The sequence below is a fragment of the Grammomys surdaster genome, unplaced genomic scaffold (assembly GCF_004785775.1).
Source record: "Grammomys surdaster isolate TR1022 unplaced genomic scaffold, NIH_TR_1.0 126118, whole genome shotgun sequence".
NCBI lineage: Eukaryota > Metazoa > Chordata > Mammalia > Rodentia > Muridae > Grammomys > Grammomys surdaster.
Window position 1 is genome coordinate 2268605 of NW_021620926.1, and position 27102 is coordinate 2295706.

Here is a 27102-nt window from a genome sequence, read left to right on the forward strand (position 1 = left end):
TCAATATACTTTTAACAGAACTTCATGTAGCAAACTTTATATTATTTGAAAGAAAATTCAGTTATGAAGGTGAGAGGGTAAGGCTGTGATTTAGCTTCAACTGAGGGATAATTTCTCAGATCAGATTGCAGCATGTCTGAGGGGATTGTCATGATTGTAAACTACTGTAGGAGGACCTAGCCTACTGTGAGTGACACCATTCCCTGGGCAGATGGTTCTGGACAGTATAAGAAAGCTGGTTAAGCAGGACCCTGCAAGCAAGCCTGCAAACAGTATTTCTCCATGTTTCTTTTCCAACGTCTTACTTGAGCTCCTTCCTTGACTTCCCTCAATGAATAAACTATTTCCCTGAGTTGCTTTTGGCCATAGTGTTTTCACACAGCAACAAAAATGTAAGCAAATCAATGATTGGACATTTGAGTATCTTTACAGAGAGACTGGCATTCAATATGTTCTAAATATTAGAATTTTATACACTTTTATCCTCAGAAATTAGTGTAATAAGATGTGAAAACAAGTATTTTCAAAAATAAGAAAAATGGGGACATATAAAACTATTAAAATGCAAAACATAGTAATTTTATACAGCTTTTAATGATGTGAATAAGGTACATTTTCCTTTCCAAAATATCATCCTAAACTACCTTCAGCTATCTAGGGTTAATATGATTCAGTAATCAATGATTTGTAATGTTTCATTGGGATTTCCTCAAGTTATAAGTAATTTGACTGACATTTTGCTGTGGAAACAGGACTTCTAATATTTCTATTGCAACTGTTTAATGTTATATTTTTATTTACAAAAAGGTTTTTTTTTCATCACAAGAAAGAGTATTTTTTTTATAGCCTATAACATTTAATGGGAAAACTGCTGGCTGGTATCGGTTAATTTTATTTTTAAATGACTTGTTTTTATTTTATATGTATTGGTGCTTTGCCTGGACAGATATCTTTGTGAGGATGTCAGATCTTCTGGAGTTAGAGTTACAGACATTTGTGAACTGCCATGTCGTTACTGAGAATTGAACCTGGGACTTTGGAAGAGCAACCAGTACTCTTCTGAGCCATCTCTCCAACCCCTCTTTAATTTCATTTTAATATGTTGTTTTCCCCCTTTTATTAAAAGTAGACTCTTTTCACATACAATGTATCTCTTGATTACAGCTTTCCCTTCCTCTACTCCTCCCACTTCAACTCCATCTCCCCTCTAGTGCATCCTTTTTGGTCTATTTTTTCTATTTATTGCCAAATCAAATCTGATTAATTTGAATTCTGAGTATTGGATACTGTGGAGCAAAATAGCTCTTTAGTATCTTTATTGCCATTTTCAGGGTCTTTGCTTGGTGTGGGGTGCTAGTCGTCCATGTAGCACAGGATGGCCTCAAACTTTATATGTAGCAGAGGCTTGCCTTGGGTTCCTGATACCTCTATCTTTACTTCTCAAACGTCAGGATTATAGGTGTGTCTGGCTTGGTATTTTGTCTCTGTTTTCATGTGTGGAAATGTGTTTGTGTTCAGATTCCGAGGAGACTGCTTTAAAGTTTCCTGAATTTAGGAAATAATCATATAAAAATGAGATTCAAGTAAATGAAACATTGAGTTAATTTCTTCTTTCTCTTGTTTTTCAGCAAGATGAATGACAGCTGTTTCCCATTAGGTAGGTGACATCTCTAATTACTCCATTTCCTCCTAATTCCACTCATACTTCATGACTCTTGCTGAATTGCTAACTGAATCATCCCAAGGTGACCCCCATGGCCCTGTGCTTTCTCTGCTCTGATCTGGTTCAGACTTGATGACATTTTGGTTCATGGAAGAACTTCCAGTGTGTTCTCCTGTTTTTGTTTTTTTTCCAATCCTCTTTCATCTGTTTTCCCTCAGCTAGAGTGATGACTGCTCTTGGGCTTATCACATCTTGAATTTTATGTTTTAAATGTATTAAACTACTTTCCCCACCTAACATTACAGTCTTTTTTTTTTTTTTTTTTGAGTGCCTTTGAACACAGTGCCTGGAACCCTTATGGCTTCCATCTTCTTCCCTCATAGTAAGTCACTTGATGATGCCTGTGTCATTCTGCATCTTTGCCCCTCAGGAAGCTGCTTCTGCATGCTTGATCCTGCTTCCTGCAGTAGATATTTTCTTCTTGTTTGTATAAGGACAGAGAACACATATGTTAAACAATAGACATTTTCCTCTCCTTTGTACGAGGACAGAAAGCTTAAATATTTTTCTCACATGATCTCAGTATGATGCCTTAGGATGTGGTGCTTTACTTTTAAAATATATTTTCTCCTTTAAAAAAAATCACTCTTTTATAACACACTTGCTAATGTTCAAATAATATTTAAACCATGTTTAAAATTTGATTCTTAGAACACAAAGATAAATGGCTTTTCTTTATATTTTAAGAAGGTATACTCTATAAACTGAAAGAAACTAATTTTAAACTCAGTCCTAAATGACTTTATTAGCAGATTCCTCAGAACACCAAATTTTATATCTAGTGATACTTAACACTCAGCACTGGGAAGGAGGAGACAAAATGGGGAACAAACTGAGGCTCAAACTTGCTATGAAAAACAAAATCTGCTTGTTTATTATTATTCAGAAAGCACACATAGCAATTTATTGGAGGAAAAGAAAAAATTCAAAATAAGTGTGCATACAAATCCATCTGAAAGAATCAGTTTCACTTCTCAAGTAATATCTATGTGAGCTTTAAAAATTGTGCATTTCTTCTCCTCTATCCATGATTGGAGCTATGGATAAAGATATGTGGAAACACATCTCAAATTCCTCAGAAATCTGTCCTCCAAATATGTGTAGTGGGCGTGGCCTTCTCTTCTTAGAGTTGTATGTTCTTGGATCATGCCACAGTCTCTTTTCTCTGAGTTCGTCTCTGATGACAAGTAAGGATACTTGTGAAAGAAGATTTGCCCTTAGTTCTTGACTTTTTCTTTAATTTTTTCTGATTCTTTAGTGAGATTCCCAGCTCTTCCATGATGGCATTGAAAGAGAGACACTAGAGAGCACAAAATAAGAGAATGTGAGTATCCTGGGACCCATGACCAACCTGCATTGACTTGTTTCTCTTGCCTACTCTTTGATGAACATAAGTTACTGTTTTAAGGCAGGTCCGTAATGAATGGCCAACTCCCATCACCACCTCCTCCACCCACTGGCCACTTGTATTTTATACTTAGGAAACTGAGGCAGTAAGTTAGCTCAGTAGACTATATGTTATTGATAAACACACCAGTACAGAATTTCCCAGTTCAGAAAAAAACAAAACAAAACCAAACCCAACAAAACTCAAGGCTCTCAAAATAGACAACTTACCTTTGCCGAGACAGCAAAATAGAGTTAAATTAAGGCATTTCCCCCACTGAGATGATCCAAACATTGATAGGGTTATCAAGGCATACGACACTTCAGTAATGCTATAGAAAATGAACAAACCTTCTCTACACCAAGGCTTTCTTTTTTGCTCCCATGAAACCTTACTTTGTTCCTAAAATAAAATCTAAGTCTTGATGACTTTCCTTTCTGATAAAAAAAAAAGAAAAAACACAATTTTAAATTGTATATTTTCTCCAAAAAAAAAAAAAAAAACCACCAGAGAGTCTGGCAGCAGCAATGACGCAGCTGGGGTTGAAATGGAAAATAATGGTGTTACACAAAGGAAGATGGAGGAGCGGTGGAACAATGTTAAACATATGTGGAAAAATATAGATACATATCTCCATTACAATATGCTATGTGTATCTGCATGCATGCTATATAAACAGCCAACACAATGTCATTTGCTGTCATTTCTTCTATCTGACATAAACTCTTTGGACACATTTCTGCCTACAGGGATCTATGGCTTTCCTTTTTGATAAGGTTATTCTGAAAATGTTCTCCAGTGAGATAAGGCTGCCCAGAAGGACAGAGACTGTGGGATCCACTTATATGAAGTATCTGAAATTGTCTAACTTGCAGAAACACAAAATAGAATGGCCACAGCATGGCCACGGGCTGGGCTGGGAAATGGGACATTGCTATTCACTGGATATAGAGCGTCTCTTCAGAGAATGAGTGATTTCCAAAGATCTGCTGCAAAGCCTTTGCTCATGCTGGATAATACTGTATTGTGTAGTTCAGGTTTGCTAACTGTGTATAGTCCTCAAGTTTTGTGCTATTGCCTTAAAAAATCACAATCTAGAATGATATAAATTTTTGAACAGATGATGTGTGTGTAGGTGTTGCTCCTGTGCGATAGCTCTAGCACAGATATGGCTGATGCATATAGCCATGTGTTTCCTGCCTCACAGGAAGACATTGACCTCCTAGGTTTGGAAAAGTCTAAGTGTTGGTGTTTCAACTTGTACGTTAAGAAAATGTAGTCTGAAACGTTTTTGATGTATTAAGATAAAGAGAAGTTGAAGTTTCTACTTGATTTAAAAGTCCAATATACAAAATTAGGCTTTAGATACAAACCTTTTGAAAAATCTAGTGATTAATGAGAGACCTTCATCTTTGAAGCCTGTATTCATAGGATTTGATTTTTCACTTTCATTTACTATAACACTAAAAACAGAAAATCCAGGCGACACTTGCTAGTTCCCTGTCAGTTTAGGTATGCAGTGGCCACAGGAGTTCCCTGTATCTGGTACTTCAAAAAGACTGCCACAGTTATATCACATATGAAATATAGTTATTTGTAGCATTTTGCTATGTCAAATTTCTATACTTCAGCCAAGGTCAGCTGAATGTCTATAGCATCATTTTGATAGTTTGTGTTGTGTTAAGGTTTTGATCTGAAATTTAAACACAAGATTTGTTTGTTTGTTTGTTTGTTTTGCCACTGGGCATTTCTGATTTCAAGATGATCATTTAAATGGACAGATAAGATGAAAGAAAGTAAGAGTGTCAAGATTTTATACTATTCCATATAAACCTTGTTCCACCCATTAGTAGATGGGAAGAAATTATTATTGGGAATACTAAGAGAAAACAAAAAGGAAATACTATATAACTTTATTGATATGGACTGACCACCTCAACTTATTTCAGTGGAAATCATATATATTCAGATTTTTAAAAAAATAATCATTATAAGGGTTTTGTGAACTTTTCCCTATAAAAAAATCTTAAAAAATTAGTCTTCGTTTTGTTTTAACTCCTCTGCATTTAGATTTAACTATTCATACCATTTTGAATTCAAACAGTAAAACTGAACAAAAATGTAGCTTCTCACAGTATAGAAGGTGTTGGTTGGATGGTCCATTCTCTATTTTGAGTAGAGGGATGGTATTCGATTTTTATCTATTTTCAATTTCAACCATAACCTTCAGTTGTGATTTTCTTTAAAAGAGCATCCTCTTCCAAAGTTTAGACTGCTTTAAAATACAACAGTCTTGCTTTTTTGATCAAAAGTACTTATTCACTGATTTTAGTATGAGAATGAGGAGACCTCATTTTACAGATGATCTGGTCTCTTTGTCTTTGGCAGCAAACTTTTGACTCTGATTTTGTCTCCAACTGTCAAAAAAGAAAATGGCAAGATATTGTGGCTGACCTTTCTGCTTCCAAATTTTTGATGCAGCCACAAGGAAAAATGACCTTTAAGGTCCCTGTCGGCTTGAGAACAGTAAATGATAGGACTTCTCATTCTCCAGAAATGAACCAGTGAAAGTCATTGCTCAGCCCAGAGGGCATGTGAGGGTAGTATGGGATGGGCTCATGTCCGTTAGATTTTCAGCCTTTGTATAATCTCAGAATCCACACTAAATTCTATTGTTTCTGTATGTATGTATGTATGTATGTATGTATGTATGTATGTATGTATATATGTATGTATGTAGTTTTATTTTGGCACTGGACATTTCTGATGTCAGGATGATCATTTAAACACAGGCATATGATGTATCTAGATAAATAGCAGTTGTGACTTCTACTTAATTCAAAAGTTCAATATGTAGATTTGGGTTTGGAATCTTGAGGAGATCCCTCCTATTCATTGGGCCACGGTCACATTGATTTTTTTAAATCGATGGTTTAAATTTCTAGATGCTACCTTTGACAGAAAGTATTAAGCGTTCAGACGACTGCCTTTCTTCAGTGGCAGTGTGATTGCAGGCAGAGGATCCTAGCAGTTATATGTCCTCCTATGCTGTTTGGAGTGGAGGTGCTGCCATACTTCTGGCTGTAGGCTCGTTTATTGCTAGGGTGGTGGTGCTCACATTTCTAGCATATCTCTACATGGTAATGACTTACAGTTTGTAATTGGCCATTAGCATCAGGATGCTGGAGTTGAAACTTAGTAGCTTACTTACACTGGGATGGTGTTTTCTTTTTTAAACTCAATTTTCTGGTTGAGAAAATGGTGCTATAGCAGAGTCTTTTTCCTAGAGCTATCAAGAAAATTCAGTGAGCAGGGGTGTGTGTGTGTGTGTGTGTGTGTGTGTGTGAGAGAGAGAGAGAGAGAGAGAGAGAGAGAGAGAGAGAGAGAGAGAGAGAGAGAGAGAGAGAGAATAATGTAATGCCAGGCACATTGTAAATAGGTTTATTACAATACCATTGTATCACTTCACTGAAGATATTTCAACTATGGCAGTCACTGACTATTTCATGTTTCAGAGAGAAGGAGGCAATGAGAAAGTGGCTGCTTCTTTGAGTCAAGCCCTTGTCTGCCCTTCCGTGCAACAATTCCTTTCAGTTGTTTAGAGTGTGCTTTAGTTAAGCACACGCATAGTTAAACCAGAAAATTTCAATATCCATGATCACTATCTTTTTCTAGTTCATAACATATCTCAGTGCTTATGTGTGAAATAGCAGCGTGAAAACTGTGTGGAAGGAAGAATTAGTGCTTAGACATGGCACAGGAGTGAATGGCGAGTACAGTCGTTTGCCATTTAAGATCACACTATGACAGATTTCAATGATGGGAAGGCTGTAGGAAAATTCACTTGTAAATGAACTTATTGTGTGTGCTGTTCTTTATGGTATTCAAAGATAAAGTGAAAAATGTGTGTGTGTGTGTTTGTGTGTGTATGTAAACCTTCTTTTTTAGAGGAAAGATCAGCACACTATTCTAGCTGCTCTCCTGCTTTCTAAAGGGAGAACGAAATGCTTGGGGATTGTGCTTTCCCGAGCGCATTTCGCTTCCTTGCTTTGCCTGATCTGAGCATTTCTCCCATATGCCCTTTCCTGCCTTCTAGTTTCTCTTCCTTTCCCTTTTTAGTTGCTGACTTCATGGTGCCTTCTTTAGCTTAGCCCCAGATGTTTGATTTCATGATGGTAGTGTGAGTCTGAATACAAATTATGCAATCTCTCCCTATACCTTTAGGTCTTACTGTGGATGTTGTCTGGAAGGGATGGGAGTTAGTGCTCTGGCTGTACCTCATTGTAGAGCATGGAGCTCTAGGTTCAATATCCAGTGCTATATGACATAAATCATTTTTTTTTTAAAAAATCATGTTCTTTGGCATCTCAAGTAAACCATATCAGAAAAATCTAAAACAAAAAATGTTCCAGAAGAGATTTTCCCCTCAAAGTGTCAAGAAAATTCTGTATTAGAATGTTATGTGAGTTTACAGTATTTTAGGACCTAGGCTTTCTCTGATAGACTTGATACTGGCTATCAATTGACACAGATTGTTAATGTCAGCTTGACTTTTTATAAACTTAGCATCTACACATTTACGTATTTTGTTTCATTTGTGCATTTAGAAAAATACTTAGGAAAATTATTTTGATGCTTGTAATTTTGTGATTTCTCCCCAACAGCTTTTTAAAGGAGCAGTAGCCAATAATATTAGAAGCCTAGCCAGTAACATAGTAACTCCTTATACTGAGATAGTTTTTTCCCATCAATTCAACTATATGGAGTGCTCTGTGACATTGACATTGTTGATAAGTTTTCATATTAAACATGATAAGAATGATGTTAGTGATGTCATTTTAGAAATTTAAAATCATTCACTGTATTTGTAGGCTTTTAAAAGCAAATTATGATTTCAATTTTTTTTGGTAATACCACTTTCAGTAAAATTTGAGCTATAAGAGAAATAGATTTCCAAGAAACAAGAGGATTATTGTTCACAGTAGTAGCTTTGTCATGGTGTGGTCACATCACTGCCTTGCTCCATAGAGTCTAAGTCTCAGTGAGTTTTCTTTTCAGGTAAGAAATTCTGAACATTCACAATCTTAGCATTGGTTTTTATCTTGCAGTCTGGTGGTCAGCAAACCTAGAATGTTCAATATTGTGTGGGCTTAAAGACAGAGAAACCTATAAAAGAACTGGATCAAAACAATATATATGTCCTACCACAAAGCGTTCAGAGGAATGGCCACCTACTTGTACCAAGGCTTTATTTTGACACAGGACAACTGATCTGAGATTGAGAATGAAGTTGAACCCCTTCCCCCTGAAACATAGTAAAAGAAGGCATACAAGGGCCATTCTTATAGTAGTTATGCATAAACTGTCTTATGCAAGGTTCTTGTGTTCCATAACAATGTGGGTACCATTTGCCTTGACATTATTATTTTTCTGAGTTCATGCAGAACCTGTGTGTTATCTTTCAATCACCTGTCTGTGCATCAAAAGTCAGAAAGTTGATCATATTCTTACTTTTCAGAACAGTGGTAATATATTAACTGTACCTGAGAGCTAGTGGGGGAACTGACTCTTATCTATACTGAAAATCCTGGGGTAGAGGAGACATAGTCTCTGAGAAGCCATTTCACAGTTTGGCTATCAGCTTTTACCCTCTCTCTGAACCTAGATATCTTCTTTGTCCAGACCATTTCTCTGTACCTTTGATGCTGCTTTGAACTGTCCCCTTATAGGTAATTACTATAAAGCTCTGGTCTTTCCTTCTCCTGGCATGTATACGTAACCAGCATGTTTTTCCTGTTTCTATAACATCACATGTCACAACCTCTAGGTCCTCTCTTTTCTCCTTTTTACACCCTCTCCCCTTTCCAGGACCTGGAACTAGGATCATTGCCTTCTCAGAGCCTAGACTGAAGGTTCCCATCTGCAGGAATTCACTCCTGAACTTTTTCAGTTTTTCTGTCTAGGCTATCAAATTGTAAACATGGACCTGAAGTGCACACTGGACTACCCAACAATCTGAGAAGCATAATGATCTTTCTGGTTTATCTTTATTTAAAAGTTGACATGAGAAATGTACTTTTCTATCATGATAAATAAATTGTGGGAGAGCATTCTGAATTCAAATAGAATTTGAATATATATATATGTGTGTATATATATATATATATATATATATATATATATATATATATTTACATTTCAAATGTTATCTCCTTTCCCAGTTTCCCCTCTGCAATGCTCCTATCACATCCTCCTCATTTCTTTTCACTGTTCTCTTAGGCCTCTTCTGAGATTTCCATTTTTCTGCCTTGTCTTGAGTTGGGAGTAGACTCTGGAATGGCTTTTAGAAATTCAAGTAGTATCTAAGCATGTGTAGTTTTCTCTCTGTGTTGTCTCATCTTCCAAAGGTGAAAAATTGGGGAAAGGAGCAAAATAAGATAGGAAAGCAGTATTGTCTATTTCCGCCAACATCTAAATTTGAATTGCTGCTACTTATAAACTACTTGAATTAGGATAGTTGATTTATTCAATGAAACATCTGAATCCTGAAGTTAGAAGTCATGCATCCCCAAGAACCCTGCTGGGTTACAAGTTTGAAGTCACATTGGTACTCAGATGCTGAAAGGTTGACTCTTCTCTAGCTTGGTAAAGCAAATATGGGGAGGGCAAGGTGATGGAAAACAAATGCATGCTATCCCTTTCATCTCTCTTTCCCAGCATTCTTAGACAGGTTCTGCTTTCAGACTTGGGTCCTACCACATACCGTGTCCTGTTTGGTTCTCCCTTACCAGTTTGTATGTAATCAATTCTATGCTTCCAAGAACTGGTTATGTACATGCCTCCTTGTTGCTGTCTGTCTGTCTGTCTGTCTCCTTCCCTCTCTTTCTCTTTCTCTCTCTCTCTGTTTGATTTAATATATAGGTTCACCAACATTGAGAAGGATCCACTTCTGCAGTATCACTGGAACAATTTGCATATGTGCGATTGGGCATCCCCTCCCTCACTCTTGATGCTATGTTCTCTGATTGGATCCTTTTCTCTGTCTACAGAGGGCCTTTCCCTGAAGTATACTGGATGGGCAATGTAATCCTGCTTATCATCTTAAAAATGTAATCTGCTCAACAGACACAGAGTCATCTTAAAATACGTACATGAAAGGATTTCCATTCTGCTTTTGATATATTATTTTCTTTCCATTTTCTTAGTATATTTAAATATCATTTTGATGAGATAGCAACATCAAATTCTATTTCTATCTGCTTAATGTTGAGGGAACCGGCTGAGGAAAGCAAATTCACTTTGTCAGAGTCACATGTCCATTGAGCAGCAGCATGTGAAACTGAACTGTTTTAATTCTCAAGATTATTTTAATTATATTGGGTCACATAAGCTATTTAGAGTTGGGTTTACGAGATGACATTTGTATATGGAAGAAGGGATTTGTAGATGAATACTAAATGTTTCCTCATTTCTGTGATAATAGTGTTTGGGTGTCTATGAAAAGGCAGTCTTCCCACCAATACTAAACCAACAGGCTCCTGCATCATTTGTTAAGTAAGTTGATCAGACCAAAGAGGAAACACTGGAGCTGCAGACATGTGTAAGTACATGGAAAGGTACCAGACTCTGGCAAACTCAATGTGGAGAGTAGTTTCTTAGTTTCTGTGGTTGTAAACCACTCCAAGACCAGATCAGGGAAGCTTTCTTTTTAGAAGCTAATTATTTTATATTATACTATTTTAAATTTGAAAAAGGCATTCATTTGGAAAATTGGGAAGAAAGGCAATTTCAGCTAAGTTTATTAAACTGTCTTAATTGTTGTGAAAACTACAATAACTTCACTCAATCCCTCAGCTTTCCATTAGCAATTTTGCTGCATATACATTTAGAGGACCATGGGCATTGTTAGGTAATCTAGGCATCAGTTGGATTCAGCCTAACATCAATGAAGTTCAAGTTTGGCAAGATGTGAAACCATGCGTCTGTGCAACTGCAGGGTTGGCTTGCTGTTCCTGCATGCTCTAACACTTGTAAATACAAATTCTTTGAAAGTTTAAGAGAGAATCTTCTTGCCCATATTGCCAGTTTCTATGGAAGTAATTTTGAAAGCTGAAACGATTTTAATTCCTGTGCATCTGGACATAACAATCCACAGATGGGTGAAGCTTAGTGAGATAGTTCCTACAGGTGAGCTACAATGTTGGCAGCAAACAGGGGCCCTCTTCTCTCTGCAAGGGATTAATTTATGATACCCTTTGCAGCAACTAGGTGTACAGAAAGCAGTACAGGAAAAAATGCATTCTTTCCTTTTGATTTTCTGTGTTCAGGCTTACTAGTAAACAGACCTTGTAGTATAAACACCACATGCTTGAAAATTAATTGAAATTCACTGTGGTATTACATTATGGCTCATAAACAATATAACATAATGCTTGTGAAATATAGTGAGGATTTTTGAAAATGATTTTTTGGATAAGTTTATAATCATATAAATTCAGCCAATTTTCATATTATGTATGTAGTTTTGCTGAAAAAATGTGAAAATTCAATTTGTAATTTTAGTCTATAACAGCAAAGTACAATATGAAGCTTTATTATTTTTCTTTTTTGAATTAGGTAACTGACAGACTTGTGAAGAAATATATTAATATAATGTTATTATTATTGATGCCTTTATTCAATCTTTTAATACTTTTCTGCCTCTCTGCTTGACTTTAAGCAGTATTTTAAAAATACAACTCACAACCTGCTACTGTGTTATAAAAATTGATGCTTACCATCCAATGTAACAAAACTGCTGTGTACAAGGTAGGTACCTTTTATTTTCCTTTAAATAAAAGTCCATGTTTGCCAAGTGCTCTAAAGTAAAGCAACTCTACTAAGGATTATTGAGAGATAAATTTATATAAAAAACTATCAAACAATCCTTAGCATTCAATATACTTCAAGACTCATGTGTATGACCTGATTTTGGAGAAAATTAGTACATTCAAGGTAACTTTAATGGAAAATAATGAACACAGTGAATTTTAAATATTCATTTTCAGGCTTGATGAAACACACCGATTCCTGGCTGTGTCCACCAAGTGAACATATGGAACTTGAGGGTAAGAACTGCAAGTCACTCTTCCAGATGATTGTGATTTACACTAAATTCTCTGAACTAATGATGCCAATATGGTCTGATAGCTTTTGTTCTAAATTTCACTTGAAATGCAATGGACCCTGCAGAGGTCAATGTGGTCTCAGCAGTTATTGCCATGGCAACAAGAAGTGGTTGTTAGAAGTTTGGAAAAAAAAGCATCTACAAAGGCCCAAGGCAGCAACAAACTACTTGGTCATTTTAACTAAGGATAGATCTATGTTTTACCAATAAATGCTGAGATTATCAATATCATGAAATTTCCATCTTAAAGAAACACATGTTTTTTAGAGTCTCCACATAAATGGTCCATTGTATATCAGATGCTAAATATGTCTGTCTATCTATCTATCTATCTATCTATCTATCTATCTATCTATCTACCATCCATCTATTTATCTATCCATCTATCATCTATCATGTAGAATTAGTAACCCTGTTTTTGGTTTGAGTCAATTCACACAAAGCAACCCAATTTCATATTTAAACAACTGCTTAGATTATTGAATCATAACTTTTCTTGACTATTATAATCAACTGAATGTCTCAAATGGTTACAATTGCCTTGACCTAACTTCACACTGGAGTTTATAGTCAGGAGAGACTGCCCAAAGCTACTCCTGTAAATCCTCATATCTTCCTGATGCAAGCCCTTCCCTTTAGTGTAGTGACTTTGCCATTCATTTTTAACATGTGCTCAGGGAAAATTGGACAGTGTTTGAATCTTTATATTAATAATCTCATTTTCTAAATCTGGGTTGGTTTTAAGATGCTGGTCATTTTCTGACTGCTCCTGTGACCAGAGAGAAATATTTAATTTTTCTATAGGATGTCATATTTATTGATCAGTGTTTATTATAAAGACTAAAATAGTTTTATGTTCTATGCCACAATGTGATTTCATTTAGTTCTCATGGTAGATGTAGACAGTATCATATGGGGACACAGGTCTTGCCATTTGCTTTATAGAAATGACACTATGACTTAAGGGCATGAGAAAAATTCTCCATCCATGACATCATATTAAATACACTAAACTACCACGTGGTAAGGGAATGTTGAGTTTGGTTCCCTCTAAGTTAATTAACCATGAAAAGTTCATTAAGTGCTTGCCAGTGGCACCTATTTTGAAAAATACCTTTAGAAAGCAACCTTGTGTTCTAGAAAGTGACCTCCTAGTGTTAGATGTTAGAAAACTGAAGCTGGAAAATATTTAGCATTGGAAACGCAGTGATTCTACACAATGATGCCGCACATGGCTGTGCTTGAACCAGAGTTTGGATAATTTATAAAATTGTCTTCTAACTATATTGTCATGACTCAAGATTCTGGACTCTAATATCCATTATTTCTGATAATAAAGCTGGATTAAAATCACCAAAAGGATCAAATGTGATGTATGTATAAATATTTTGAAAACTATAAAATATTATGTAAATGTCAGAATTAGATAGCATACAATCTAAAACAAATCCAAAATGCCATTTGTTTATTTATTTAAAAATTCTTTTGAGACAAGTGTCTTGTATCCCAGGCTTCCCTTAAACTCAATTTGTAGTTGATCCTGATTTTCTAATTCTTCTGTCTTTACCTCTTGAGTGTTGGGATTATAGTCTTTTGTCACCATAGATGGTTTTATGCATAGCTGGGGCTGTGAAGCACCACCCAAAGTCCAAGTAAGTTTGGTGAGCATTCTCCAAATAAGCTATATCCCAAGCCCTCCTAATGTTAGCTTTGGAAGGAAATTGCTTCTTTACTCATCTCTGAATCAAACTTAAGTATGGTCTATACAGGAATGTGAATTTTGCAAGTTATTGCCAGTTTGAGTTTTCTGTATCATCAGTCACTCAGAACATTCTATAGCCACTTTGGTGTATTAAATAGATTTTGGGAAATAAACTTAAGCACCTTGTGGATTCTGTCTGCCGAATCAATAAGTCATGAAACTAAGACTAGTGTAGCCTTTATCCTGATTCTATTGATCCTGGACATGTGAATTCTGATTAGAGACACACAGCAGCCTTTCCCCACTTTAATAATAGTAAATAAATAGTAATATGATTTTTATGTATTTTCATAAGAGCTAATTTATTTAAAGAACAAGGCTGAAAAGCAATCAGTGTAGGAGTCAAATGTTTCGATCATGCTTTACCGAGGAAATATAAAGTTGATTGGAAGGAGCTGTGACTAAGATCCTAGAACCCATTTAAAGCTAAGCAAGAAGGTCATGCAGCATGATTGTCCAGATGTCAAAAACCTCCTTCTCTGCAATGTATTCTAGGGGAATCACTTGATAAGTCAAGAGGAAATCTGACAGAGAGCAAAGACCAACCAATCCCATATTGAAAAGAGAGGAAAGGCAACACAATTCCCCTACTCTCTGCCAAGGGGAAATGAACTCAGTGCAAACAGCAAACACTCTTTGTCACAGCAAATCAAGCATGCCATTGGCTTTCTGTGTCACCAAGCTGAGGTGGTGTGGGGACTATTCACTTTGAATGCAGGTAGAAAATAAATCTGCAGAGATCTGTGACTAATGCATATGGAAATTGTCTCTGGTATTTATTTTCTCTACCTTGCCAGTCTCTATGGCGCACTTAGAATGTATTAATAATGGTGATGGGTCCAGGGAAATGAGTGTGAACTTGGCAAGGCTCAGAAAAGATGGCTTCAAGAAGAACTCATCTCTCTTAGGGGAGTGGGAAGAAAGTACAGTAAAGCTTGTGTGGGAAGATGCATTGCACAGGCTGAGTGCGGGTGAGCAGCAAACGGAAGATGTCATGAGTTAGTTCAGAGTTTAGGACTCTGCTTGCCTCTTCCAGGAAATAGTACATGGCTTGAAACTAATCAGATTCTCAGGGGTTCTACACCTACACACGACAGCTATCTGCTCTTTGAAAATCTGATGTTGCTGAGTTTCTGTCTAGAAATCATTTTTGACTGTGCCTCAGATCCTGAGAGAGGCCCAGGTTAGGTCATCCCCCTTTGAATTCAAGTTCAATCATTATTCTTTCAGTGATGGTTTCTGAATCTTTAAGAGCCAAGACACATTTGAGGTTTTGGGTAAATAATGCATTTATAATATTGGGACCAATTTAGTTAAAAATTAACAATGTTAGAGAGTTACTGGCATACTCATTGAAAAGACATGGCTATAGAAGTTTTGAAATATGTAGGTCTAAAAAAAAAAAAAAAAACAACAACCATGAGACAGGGAGAGGGAAAAAAGAGGGGGAAAGTTCACAGAGATAAAAAAAAGAACACCAAACTAGCATTTTCCCTTGTGTTCCCCTGTTATGTGTCTCAATTTTTGCTTATAATGAAAATATCATTTATTTTTAATGTATAAAGAAAGCACAGAATGACAGTTTAGGACAGAATAGTTTTCTATATATACATTCATCCAGGACTCTACATTACCCTTATAAAACCCTGCATCAGTATATAGTGCACGTATGTTCTGGCCATCTGAACTTAGAGCCTGGAGTAGTGTCTTTACATTTTGCTAATATAAGGAAAAGGGCAGACTAGATACTTCATTTTAATAGATGCAGGCACAAACAATACTCATTACAAATGATTCTACTGGAAACAACTTTAAAAACTTCAGTTATACAGTATGAACTGAGGACTGTGTCCGAATCCCCTTTTCCTCTCGTAATAATTTGCCACACTCTACATCTGTAGATAAAGTAGTCCCGGAAGTGGAGTTGGTCGGATGGGTTTGTTTACATTGCAGTCCATAAAAGAAACAAAAAGCCTTGCATGCAAAAGAAATGGAAAAAATAAAGAAAGTGAATAAATAGAAAGCAAGAATGAATGTTTAAATGAAAAATTAAATGAAGCCAGCAGTTATGAAGCAGCACATTAAAAGCATAATATACACAAGCTTTTATTTTTCAAATTAGTAGCATAAAACAAGACACCTCAAGAGCAAATTGAAAGTTAAAGCAGACCAGTCCATTCTACCTGTTAATTAAAGACAGTTTTCTATAATGAGGTCCAGGAAAGGGGTGCTTCATAATCTCACAATTGCTTTTTAATTCTGGGGAGGGTTTCCACAAAGAAACAAGATTATAATGAATCATCCTAGGGTTGGGTACTCAATATAGTTTGCACATAAAGAAAATGATTTTAGTATCTGGTTATTAATCAAAGCCAGCCATACAATTTGCAGGACTCTGCAAAATGGAGCCTTATGTTGACAATTATTAAGAGTTTCATGATATTGGTAATAGAGGTAATAGCACTTAGCTTTGAGATTCTAATGGTATCTTTAAACTAAACTAGTAGGCTAATATTCTACAATGCCCTAGAGCTCTGTATTTTATTTATTTTAGAAGAGAATTATCTTAAATCGCAGTCAATTGTAGGTTTTTCCCCCAAAGCACCTAAGTTCCAGGACTGAACACCTAGGTAAAATGACTTGCCTATTGAAATTGCTCCATCATCCTAGATGCAACTTTAAAAAATAAAGTCTTAAATATACTTTATTTTCATGTTGTGTTGTTTATCATATTCATAGCAAAAGTTACATAAATTATCTTTCCACATATTATATCTCAATGTAAGCAAATGACCAATTTAAAAATGCTGCTGTGTAGTTTTTATAGAAATTGTTTTGTAAGGGTACCTGTGCTCAGAATGTTTACTAAAGGGCTGGTGACAGTTCTCTCATGTCTTCTGTCATTTTGGATTATGTATCCCTTGCTCTTTCTATAGTTTCTATCTTAAGAGCAAATAACTGTTAAAGAAATCAACTGAGTCTAGAATTTCTGCACTGTCATTCCAAGTAGTGCTAATTGGATTTGGTATACAAGACTTCTCCTTCTTCTCATTAATAAATGATAAAGCTGCAGAGCCTGCAGCACCTGGCAGGGATTCAATGCTCTTTGCTCTAACTCAGAAATGGCTCTTCTGGGCATCTAATTCAATAGACAGTTACAAACAGGGAAAGTATCCTTAACATTCTCAAACTTAAGACAGCAAATTTAAAGCAAAAACTACTCTGCCTTAGAAAGAGATAACTCACCTGCTCAATGTCATTGTTCTTCCTTGATTTGTATAAAAATTCTCCAATAGCTACAAACACAGAAAGGACAAGTCCCGCAGCCAGAACAATGAAGATGCCCCCAATATTTTCCACGCCCAGAGCACTGGCTTCTTTATTGTCTTCTTCAGGGCAGCCATTTCCCCTCCACCATTTCTCTTTCATCATATGAAGCTTTCCTTCTTCTTGTAGTTGAAGAATGGCAATTGTAATTTTATCCCGGTAAGGGGACCCTGAAAGTTGGAGGTGATTTGGGTGTTGGTCACCAAAGAGATAAGACATCAAGACATTTCACTATGTTAGTGATAAATACTGTAGAGTTACTGTGGAACCCTAATGAACAAATCTATTAGCCAAAGTCAGGAATACCCACTCTTCTATCTAGATGTCTCTAATTAATAAGAAAAGGGGGAGGTGCCATGTCAAGGTTTCTCATTCTAAATAAACGTTAAGCAGGAATTCTATGACATTTCTGTTTTTGCTGAGTTCTTCACCAATCTTTTCATATGTCAAGGGATTTATTGTTTAGATTCTGTTTTTTTTTTCTGGCCTCTTGGTGATCTCTTATCTTGGCCAAGTTTGGCCATTCTTTCTTCTGATTCCCTGTCTCCATTAGAGTTGAGCTACATCACTTCTCTAGGCAGGGGGAGCTAAAGTGATGGATGATATTTCTACTCTTGTGTCATAAATCTTCCCAACATGTGCTGCTTGCTGTCTTTTCCTAAATACACCACTGCAATAAGGAAAACTTTCAAGTCAGTAGTGATGGGGATGCCACAGAGAGAAGGATTTCGGATTCTAGGGTCACTGCATGAAACACATATTCTCTTTTAACCCAGACCAAGTTATGACAAGCAAGGAATTTTACTGTGCATGACATTAAAAGATTTTAGATATTTACAGTGGCTCATCCATAATGATTCATGTACCAATTAAGGTAAAGTATGATTTGAATAATTCTCCGTTGCTATAATATTCTGTGGCAAGAACTTGGTAATATTTATGGTCTGTCATCTGGTAATACCATCAAAACTTTAATTATGAAGGGTTGGAAAGTGCCAACCGGTATACATGGACACAGTTTCTGAATTCCTATGTTAATCAACAGAAAAGAGATAAAACAAGACTCCTTGACTCATTCATTTCCGTGAATGACAACATTTTTTGATAGTATTTCGTATCCTCAAAAGTAAGAAGCTCCCTTTGCATACAAAATCTAAAGCCATTCCTGATGGAGGCAAATTGGAAAGTCAGTGTCTATAAAAAAGGCAAAATCTTAGGAGTAGTAAAGTCAAGACCATTCATTAAAATGGTTTAAAAAAATTAAAATATGGAGGTATTATTAAGAGCCAAGAATCAAAGTCAGCTCTTCTTCTTCCTTATATCTCCGTGCTCTTCTGTGAAAGTGCTGGCAGCTCCCTTCTCAGCCTCACAGATGACCTATGTCCCATGTCATAGCTTAAATGCAATAAGCTCAGGACTAATCTTCTGTCATTTCTCATTTATTCCTTCCTAAGACTTAAAAAAAATTGTCAACACACAAAATCTACCTTAAAAAGAAATGTGAAATGCATTAGAAGGAGATTATAGTATGCCAATACAGAGTATGGATTTTTGGGTGAGAAAATGGATTTTGAAAACAAAAGATATCAGCTCTTTGCTTAAACTTTCCCAGAACAACAAATGGGCAGAGGCAAAATTAGCAGCATTAATATCCCTAGAGTGTGCAAGTAAATGAGAGGGCCTGGAGCACATTGCTTTAAGGTACATGGAAATGCTCTGATGAGCGTGAGAGCTGTACTCCTGGCCATGGCTGTACAGTAGTCACAGTGATATACACAGTGGGTACTCAATAAATGCTCGCTGCCACTCTCCTCTTGCCTCTAGGCTGCACAACACCTAACACATTACAGACAGATGGAGATCCAATCTCAGCTTAATGTTGGTCTCTAAGGAAGGTAATTTCCAGCCTTCCAGTAACCTGTTTAAATCTTAACTGCTCCCATCCTCAGGAAGCTTTATTTTAAATCCCTTGGGAGGCACATTTCTAGAGCGTCTGTCCTGAAAGTCTCTAAGCAGCAGTTTTCAATTTTAGCTTGTGACTGGGCCAACTTTGCCAATCTTCTATTATGGGAGAGACTTCAGAGCCTCTGGGGACTCAGGGCAAAACCAGAGGTGGCGGAGACCTTTTCACATCTGGATATCTTTTAGCTTCAGTCTTTGTTATTGGCTAAATTGTCTAATTGACATCAGAAGTGACTTCTTGAAGATCATTTTTTTTTTTTAAAAAAAGGATCTGTACACATGGATCTTTCTGAATAGCAACTGATCTTTCTTAAAGAATAAATTCATCATAAAAGAAGCATTTCTCAAATGTTTCCAGCAGCTGTATTCCCCATGGATGAGTTCGCTCTGAAGCCCACCATCTGTCCCAATTATTCCCTCATTGTTTTTGCTTTAAAAGCATGACAGGTTTATCACCACTATGAAAAATTTCTGGTGTATATTTCTTTTCATCTAGGAGGGGTAGAAAGAGGCTATTTAATATCAGCATTTGTGATAGGTAGCATTGGTGAAGGAGAGACAGAATGGATCCATATAGGTCTTTCCATGTAATAGGTATCATGATATATGAATGTAGACAGACTCATCACAGAGGCAGCCTCATTCACAGGAGGGCAGAAAGCAAGCCCTAAAGTGCAGTATTCATTCAGCAGAGCTGCAGAAAGATCAGCTCCCATGATTCCTGCCTCACACCAACCCCAGACTGTCAGAAACTCAGAGTTAAGAACCAAACCTTAAGCAGGGCCTTACACTTGCTCAGCAAGCACTCTGTCACGGAGCTGAATCTCCAACCCCTAAATATTCCACTCTTTAAAAGGAATATAAATTAACATTCTTATGTGCACATGCAGCTGCTCTCAGAGTGATACACATTCCTGCTTTCTATCATTTCTACAACACAGGAAATTTGGTGTCATAGAGGGATGCTAAAGGGATCAGGCAGGGTTGTATAGTAGAAGATAGAATGAGAAAGTTTCTAGCTTAAAGATGGCTGAATTAAGAAAATCTAGTTGCTACTTAAGAAGATACAGAGTGCCCCATCAATCCTGAGGTCCCAGTTCTGCAAAGATTGAGGCAAAAACTATTCCTGGTGCTTTTTTTTTTTTGACTTATGCTTCATTTACTAAATCACCTGTGAGGAAACATAAAGAACATTTGCTCGAAGTCTCCCACATATGTTACCTAAAATGAGATGGCCAAAGTGGGTTAGGGAGATAGGACACTGTTTTAAGGCCCACAACATTTTTTTCTATTTAGTTATTGTCCTATGATCTTTGTGAGCCCCTTGAAGAACATATTGAATAAGTGAAATAAGAGACTCTCACTTAGAGAAGAACTACCAGGAACCCTGCTGTTTCTATCAGGAAGTCATCAGAATTAGACAGCCAGTTCTAGCTCCCTGCCTGCTGTTTTCCCAGTGATGCTAACTGGCTTCCTGTGAGTTTGCTTTACTGTTGCTCTCTCTCTCTCATATCGCTGGCATGCTCTCATTGGTTCATCTCTGTTCTGTGTCTTTGGAATATGTTTTTTCCTCCTTGTTTCCATGTCACATGACCTTTAAGTTTCTTGAAAGTGTGTCTTTAATTGCCTATTTCTTATCATTGTTCACAGTCTGTCTTGTGTATTGGTCCCACTGTCAGCTTGATGTGATATTTATACTGTCTACATGCTTATGTGTACTGACTTTAGTACATATTACATGACAAGTTCCTTCAAAGAGTTTAAATCAAATTGGTCTAAAAATTAATAGACACATGTAAACTTAGGTTCATTTAAATACATTAGACTTAAATAGAAGTTAGTCATTTTAAATTGACAAGAATTTTCAGACATCTCCAAGACTGATAATACATTGGCCTATATTATTATTATTATTATTATTATTATTATTATACATTTAAAATAATGTTTACCATTCTTTTTTATTTCAAATATTGCTTTTTGGATTTTCACTAAAATATTGTTACTGACTTACTAGCTATAACATTTAAGACAATTGACTTAAAGATACTTTATAGTCTATCAAAATACTTATATTTTCTGCCAATTTTATCACTACTTAGACTCTTAATAAAGTCAGCACTTAAGTGTTATAACAGCAAAACTTTAAGAAAGTATTCATTCTTCAAGCTTGGTGAAGCTCATGTAGTGGGTGTTCAACAATGCTTGGATGTTAAATCCAATAAGGGTTGTCCTAATTAGGTTTCTGTTGCTGTGATAAACCCTATGACCAAAAGCAACTTGGGAAGGAAAAGGTTTATTCATCTTACAGCTTACAGTCCATTACTGAAGGGTAGGAACTCAAGGTAGCTACCTAGAAGCAGGAAGTGAAGCAGAGATCATAGACTGACACTGCTTACTGGCTTGTTCCCCATGGCTTGCCTTCTTGTACCACTCAGGACCACAAGCCTAGGGGTGTGGCACCACCCACAGTGGCCTAGGCCCCCAACACCAATAATTTATCAATAAAATGCCATTCAGTCTTACCTATAGGCCAATCTGATGAGGGCATTTTCCTAATTGAGGTCCCATTTTTGAAGATGTGTTACATTGACAAAAAACACTAGCCATCACAAGGGTAAGTGGGATAGAAAAACAGACAATATTTTGTTGTAACAGGTCTAAAAGTGTCCTATCCTTTGGTAAGTCAACTATTCTCTTGAACAGAGAGTTCATGGAGACCCCACGTATTGAAATTTAGCCACTTTCGATTCTTCAAAAAGAAAAACCAGCACAAGACAATCTCCAGTCCTTCCTATTGAAGTAGTGTGGGCAGCCAGATCTTGTCCTATCCCGGAACATGATATTACTCATAGAGGAAAATTAAAGGAGTCTATTCCTGTATCCCTAACAGTACCTCATGGAAGCTTGACAGAGCATAATGCAAAGAGGTTAAGTAGTTACTACCTACATGGTCTAAACATGCAGTGGTTTCCCAAAGTATAATCAAAGTAAAATGACCATATTATAAGCCCACTTAGTAGTACTACAAGGACTCTCATTCTGATCGGGTTCTGCCAGGAGACCTGCTGTTTCTAATAACTCACAGTCAGTCATTCATGTAACCAGCTTTACCCAATTAAAGAGGACACCTAGAACGCTACTAGGCAACTATACACCACCTGGCCACCTTTAAATCTATCTTTTATCTTGATTTTCTCTTGCCTAAAATCCCCACATATCTGTTTCCATAAGACAATAGGCTTTTGCCTTTCTGCTACTTAACTAAAACACATAAAACCATTTTGCTGTTGTCGTTGTGTGGTGCTAGCCTATTGATCAGTTTTTGTTTCATTTTGTTCATGGGTTAGCTTAATTGTCAACTTGTCATAACCTACCTTCACCTAGGAAGAGATGCACAATGAGGGATTGCCTGCACTGGGTTGATCTGTGATCATGTCTGTGCGGAGGGTTGTTTTAAGGAAGTTAATGCTATGGGAAGACCCAGACCACTGTGGGCAGCACCATCCCTAAGCAGGTATGGTTAAGGCATCCCTAGGCCTTTAACTATATGAAGAGTGGAGAATTGAGATGAACACAAGCAAGCAAGTGAACACATCTGCTTTCATTTCTTTCTGTTCTTGAATGTAGATGTGACAGAGGGCTCCCAGCTATTGCTTGTGATTGCCCTGGGACAATGGATTGTAGCACGGGATTGGAATTGGAATAAGCCTCTCTGCCTAAACGGCATTTTGTCAGTGTGTTTTTAATATCACAGCAACAGAAATGTAACTGGAATTCCGCCCAAAGACTATTCATAAAACTCACTGCTCAAATAGCTAAGTTAGCCCACAGTTTTAAAAATAATATTGGAATATTTATTTTGCCTTGCAACAGTTGTGCCTCAAAACTGCTGAGCCCTAGATTATTATTATCTGGTGATTATTGTATAAGATGGAACCCATATTATGTGTGTTGAAGGTAGAGACTGTTTTCATGTAACAAATGCAGACAAGTTCAATGAAGTCTAAGTATTATCCAATCTGACTGATTTTCAGGAGCAAGTATTCCAGGGAGGGCTTGACTGTGGGCTTTTAAAACCAGTGGCTGGTGGCTTGTCTTGGCTAACTCGGTTGTGTCCCTTCCTGGGACCACTTGTTGCCATATGCTTACTTCTTTCATTTAGTCCCTGAATTTTAATGGGCTCATCAAGTGTGTATTTTCTGGAGTTGAGCAGTTCTATATTCTGATGATGCTTCTACAAGATTTTAAGCCCCTGCTAGACAAAGATCTACTTCTAATAAGCTCTTTGGACCAGGCAGCAAGGACCTTCTACCCAAACCACTCTTAAGTAGGTGTGTGTGTGTGTCTAATGAATAATGTATCCCCTGAATAATGAATGGTAGGTCAGACCACTCCTTTGTCTTTGTTCATCTCAAAGCAGGTACAAGAAGAGATATTTAAGGAATCTACCACGACCATATTGGTTTCTTTTTTGGGGGGAAGAATGTGGAGTGGAGGCCATCAGTAATAGCTAGTCAAAATGCAGAGAGCAAATGATTCAAATGACCAAGCTATGTGCCCAGGCCTAATTGATAGATCTATAAACACAATATAACTCCTGACACAAGTTTCAGGGAACCTTGTGGAAGAAGGAGAACAAAGATTGTAAGAGTCAGAGGACTAAGATTTCTGCTATGAGTTTCTGCCCCCATCCATGATAGAAAATCTGTACCTCTGAAATGTCAAAATGGCTGCCTGAAAGAGACCCGAACAATTCCAGTAGCAGGGTGACATTCTAGTGTAGACAGGAGAGATCTCATGGACTTATTTCTAGAGTAAGAGCTACAACAATTAGCAACCTCTTAGAGAGGGAGAATTAGCTTTCCTCAGGGAGGAGCTCCCATTTGTAATCCAGTAATTATCACCCCTAAAAAACATACAAGCAAGCAATACTAAATGTATGCAACGGGATGTATTTATATGTTTACTCATTCATATGTATACTGAACAGCAACAGTTAAAGAGGAGGAGGTGATGAATCTGAAAGGAGGCAGACATGGAAGTGTAAGAAGAAAGGGAGAAATAGTGTAATTTATATTTTTATTAAATCAATGACATTCTTAGAAATTTGAAAGAAGCCAGAAAATGAAGCAAGCCTCCTATTACAGATCTTTACAAGCATGTCTATGAATCCCAGATTGTTCATGGAATGCTGTAACCTTACTCTCCAGAGCTGTAGCTTGGTCTGACATGCTGTGACCAGACCCCTTAACCAGTTTTATTATTGTCTGAATGGCAGGGAAGACACAAGTGGAGATTAGATACACAGTGGCCCACATGAACTTCACCAGAACTGTACTCTGGGTAATCTTCCTTTGAATGGAGCAAATTCAGTGCAGAAAACTGTAACACAAGAAACTCAGCCTAAACGTAAGAGTTTATTTCTCAAATATTTCATAGTAGTCCATTGTCCTATACTTCTATGCTGGTTACCACTTAGCCTGGTATTCTGTTGAAGTATCATCAGCTAACCTATTCTAAGCATACTCTTCCTATAAGAGAGCTAACGGAGGGCCAAGAAGGTAGTTATGGGCTCCCCAGTGTAATTGTTCTTCTGAAGATTTAGAGGACAACAGTGATAATAAAGTTCATTTCTCATAGGATATGCTAATATTTTAAACCAAAAAATAGTGGAGAGTCAACTTGGTGGTGCAACCAAAGCTCTTTATTTAACTAATTAATAGTAATACGGTAAATTTTGTTGAACATGGGTTGAGTACAGTTTTTAAAAGAAAGTTAATTAGTTGTCAGATTATTAATATTAGGAAATTTATTTCAACTAAATGATGACTTTGTTTTTTGTTGGAAAAATGAAGCACCTGGCCATACTTCTTCTTAAAGTCCTATGAATCTACCACTGACTGATGGAAAAGGCCTCCTTTAGACAAGTCATGGTCTGTAACCGTCTGCAGTTGACAGCATTCTCTAGTACCACTCAAGCAAAGCAAACCAGCTTGACTCATGATCTGTCTTGGCTTATAAGCAGTGAAGTTTATGATCCCTGCCTGATATTGACAGTCACACTGCATAATCCCTGTCAAACATGGCAACAAAATACAGACACATAAATCAAGCCTACCCAGGGTTCTTATCTGTCTGGCTTGGCTGCCACTATAATCCTTTGCTACTGGATTAGCCCACAGCTCTAGATGGCCTTATTTCTCTTTGTCGGATTACCAAAGTTTCACTTGAGAGGAATAGGCTGTCTTTATGACAGAACATCGTAAATGCAGTTTTCTATATATCAATAAAATAGGAAGAAGTTTTCTGTGGAAAAAGATCAGTAATTGTCCCCTAAACATAGACCCATTTTCTGTTTATTCCTGTTACTATCATGGAATAGTATATAGTATATGGGTATGTAGTTCTTCCATGCAGTAGGGTCTTGAGGAGGCACTGTGCTATTGAAATGAACAAGTAGAAATATCTGGTAGATCTTTTAGGTAGATATTCTTTGACTCTAGTTTATTGTCTGAGAAGAGAATTTCTGTTTCTTTTTTAGATAGATATGGCACTGTTTTCTCATTTATTAAGATGGAGAAATAGCCCTCTACATGCAGAATTAGTTTTCATCTATATGTAGAATTAGTTTTCTTATATTCTAATATAACTTAAGGTATAAAAACTAGATACATAAGATATTCAAGAAAATAATGAATGAAGATTAATCAGGAAATAGTTCTTTAAAATACTGATGGTCAGAATAAAATCTACATAAATCTTGAACAGTTACATTGTGGTAAGATATAAAATAAATAGCTGAAAATTGATTAGACTAAACATCTGAGATTCCTCAATTTAAACCATCCCTATCTTTTAAAGTGGACGTTTCTCTTCCTTGTTAGTTGGCTACACATTGTACTTCTCAACAATTTGAATACTTGTAATCAACATTGCCCAGCCTTGGCTCATGCCTTGCCCCTCTTACCGATAGGTGTCCCCACTCCATAGCCTTTGGAGTCTATGAGGCCCCCGATCTGGGTGAGGTTGCAGTTCCTCTGTGTCACATACTCAATGCTGGTGGACTCCATCAGCAGGGCATAGTCGGTAGTGAGCACCCTTTGGATCCCCTCATCGCTGTTTTTAACCAGTGCGCTCTGCTGTCTACTGCTCATGAAAGCCCACATTTTCTCATAGGTGGAGATCTTTGATTTCTGCAGAAAGAACAAAAGGACATCCACCAGCAGAAGAGTGCTGAAAAAATATGACCTAAGGTTGTTCACCATTCTAGTGGGTCAAATAGTAAAGGGGAATTGGAAACCGGAGGGATGATGTTGGGACTTTGGGACTTCCGTCTTACAGGTAGCTGAGAAGAGAGCATTCAGTAATGAAGAGAACATGGATATTCTTAGATCGATATGGAAGAAAAGAGGTTGGCAGATGGAAATCATGACTCAAGGTTTTCTTCTCAATTTTTGGTAAGGAAAAAAAAGAACACGAACTTCAGTAATAGTGTTTGTCTCATGAACAGTTGACATTGGGAACGGTACTTTACAGTCCCCTGGGTCAAGCTGAGTCTCTCTCTCTCCCTCCAGACCTCTAGTCATTGACTCTACTTCCCTTCAGTCACCGGATAGCAGTCGCTTTATTGTTTCCAGGTATGGAAGTTCCAGTGGCTGGCCAGCACTACGGTGCTAGGGATAGCCTGGGATATGCCACTTGCTTCTTCTGCTTATTTGCTAAAGAAATGCATCCATGGCTAAATTTTCTACAAAATGAAGCATGTAAATGCT

At 37.0% G+C, this 27102-nt stretch overlaps 1 protein-coding gene across 8 annotated transcripts in view; it reads right to left on the reverse strand.

The window, feature by feature from the left end:
- Positions 1-2568: 2568 nt before the first annotated feature.
- Grik1 (glutamate ionotropic receptor kainate type subunit 1) overlaps positions 2569-27102 on the reverse strand; it is a 388808-nt gene continuing 364274 nt past the window's right edge. For 2 of the 8 annotated variants that reach the window (XM_028756331.1, XM_028756330.1), the window contains 4 exons: positions 26298-26523; positions 17285-17535; positions 3461-3547; positions 2569-3023 (listed from right to left, as the gene is read on the reverse strand). In XM_028756331.1, the coding sequence (XP_028612164.1) occupies positions 2868-3023; positions 3461-3547; positions 17285-17535; positions 26298-26523 (720 nt within the window). In that variant the 3' untranslated portion in view covers positions 2569-2867. Of the gene's footprint in view, positions 3024-3460; positions 3548-15559; positions 16013-17284; positions 17536-26297; positions 26524-27102 lie in introns of those variants that run through there. The other 6 variants (XM_028756334.1, XM_028756332.1, XM_028756337.1 and 3 more) reach the window with 4 other exon arrangements.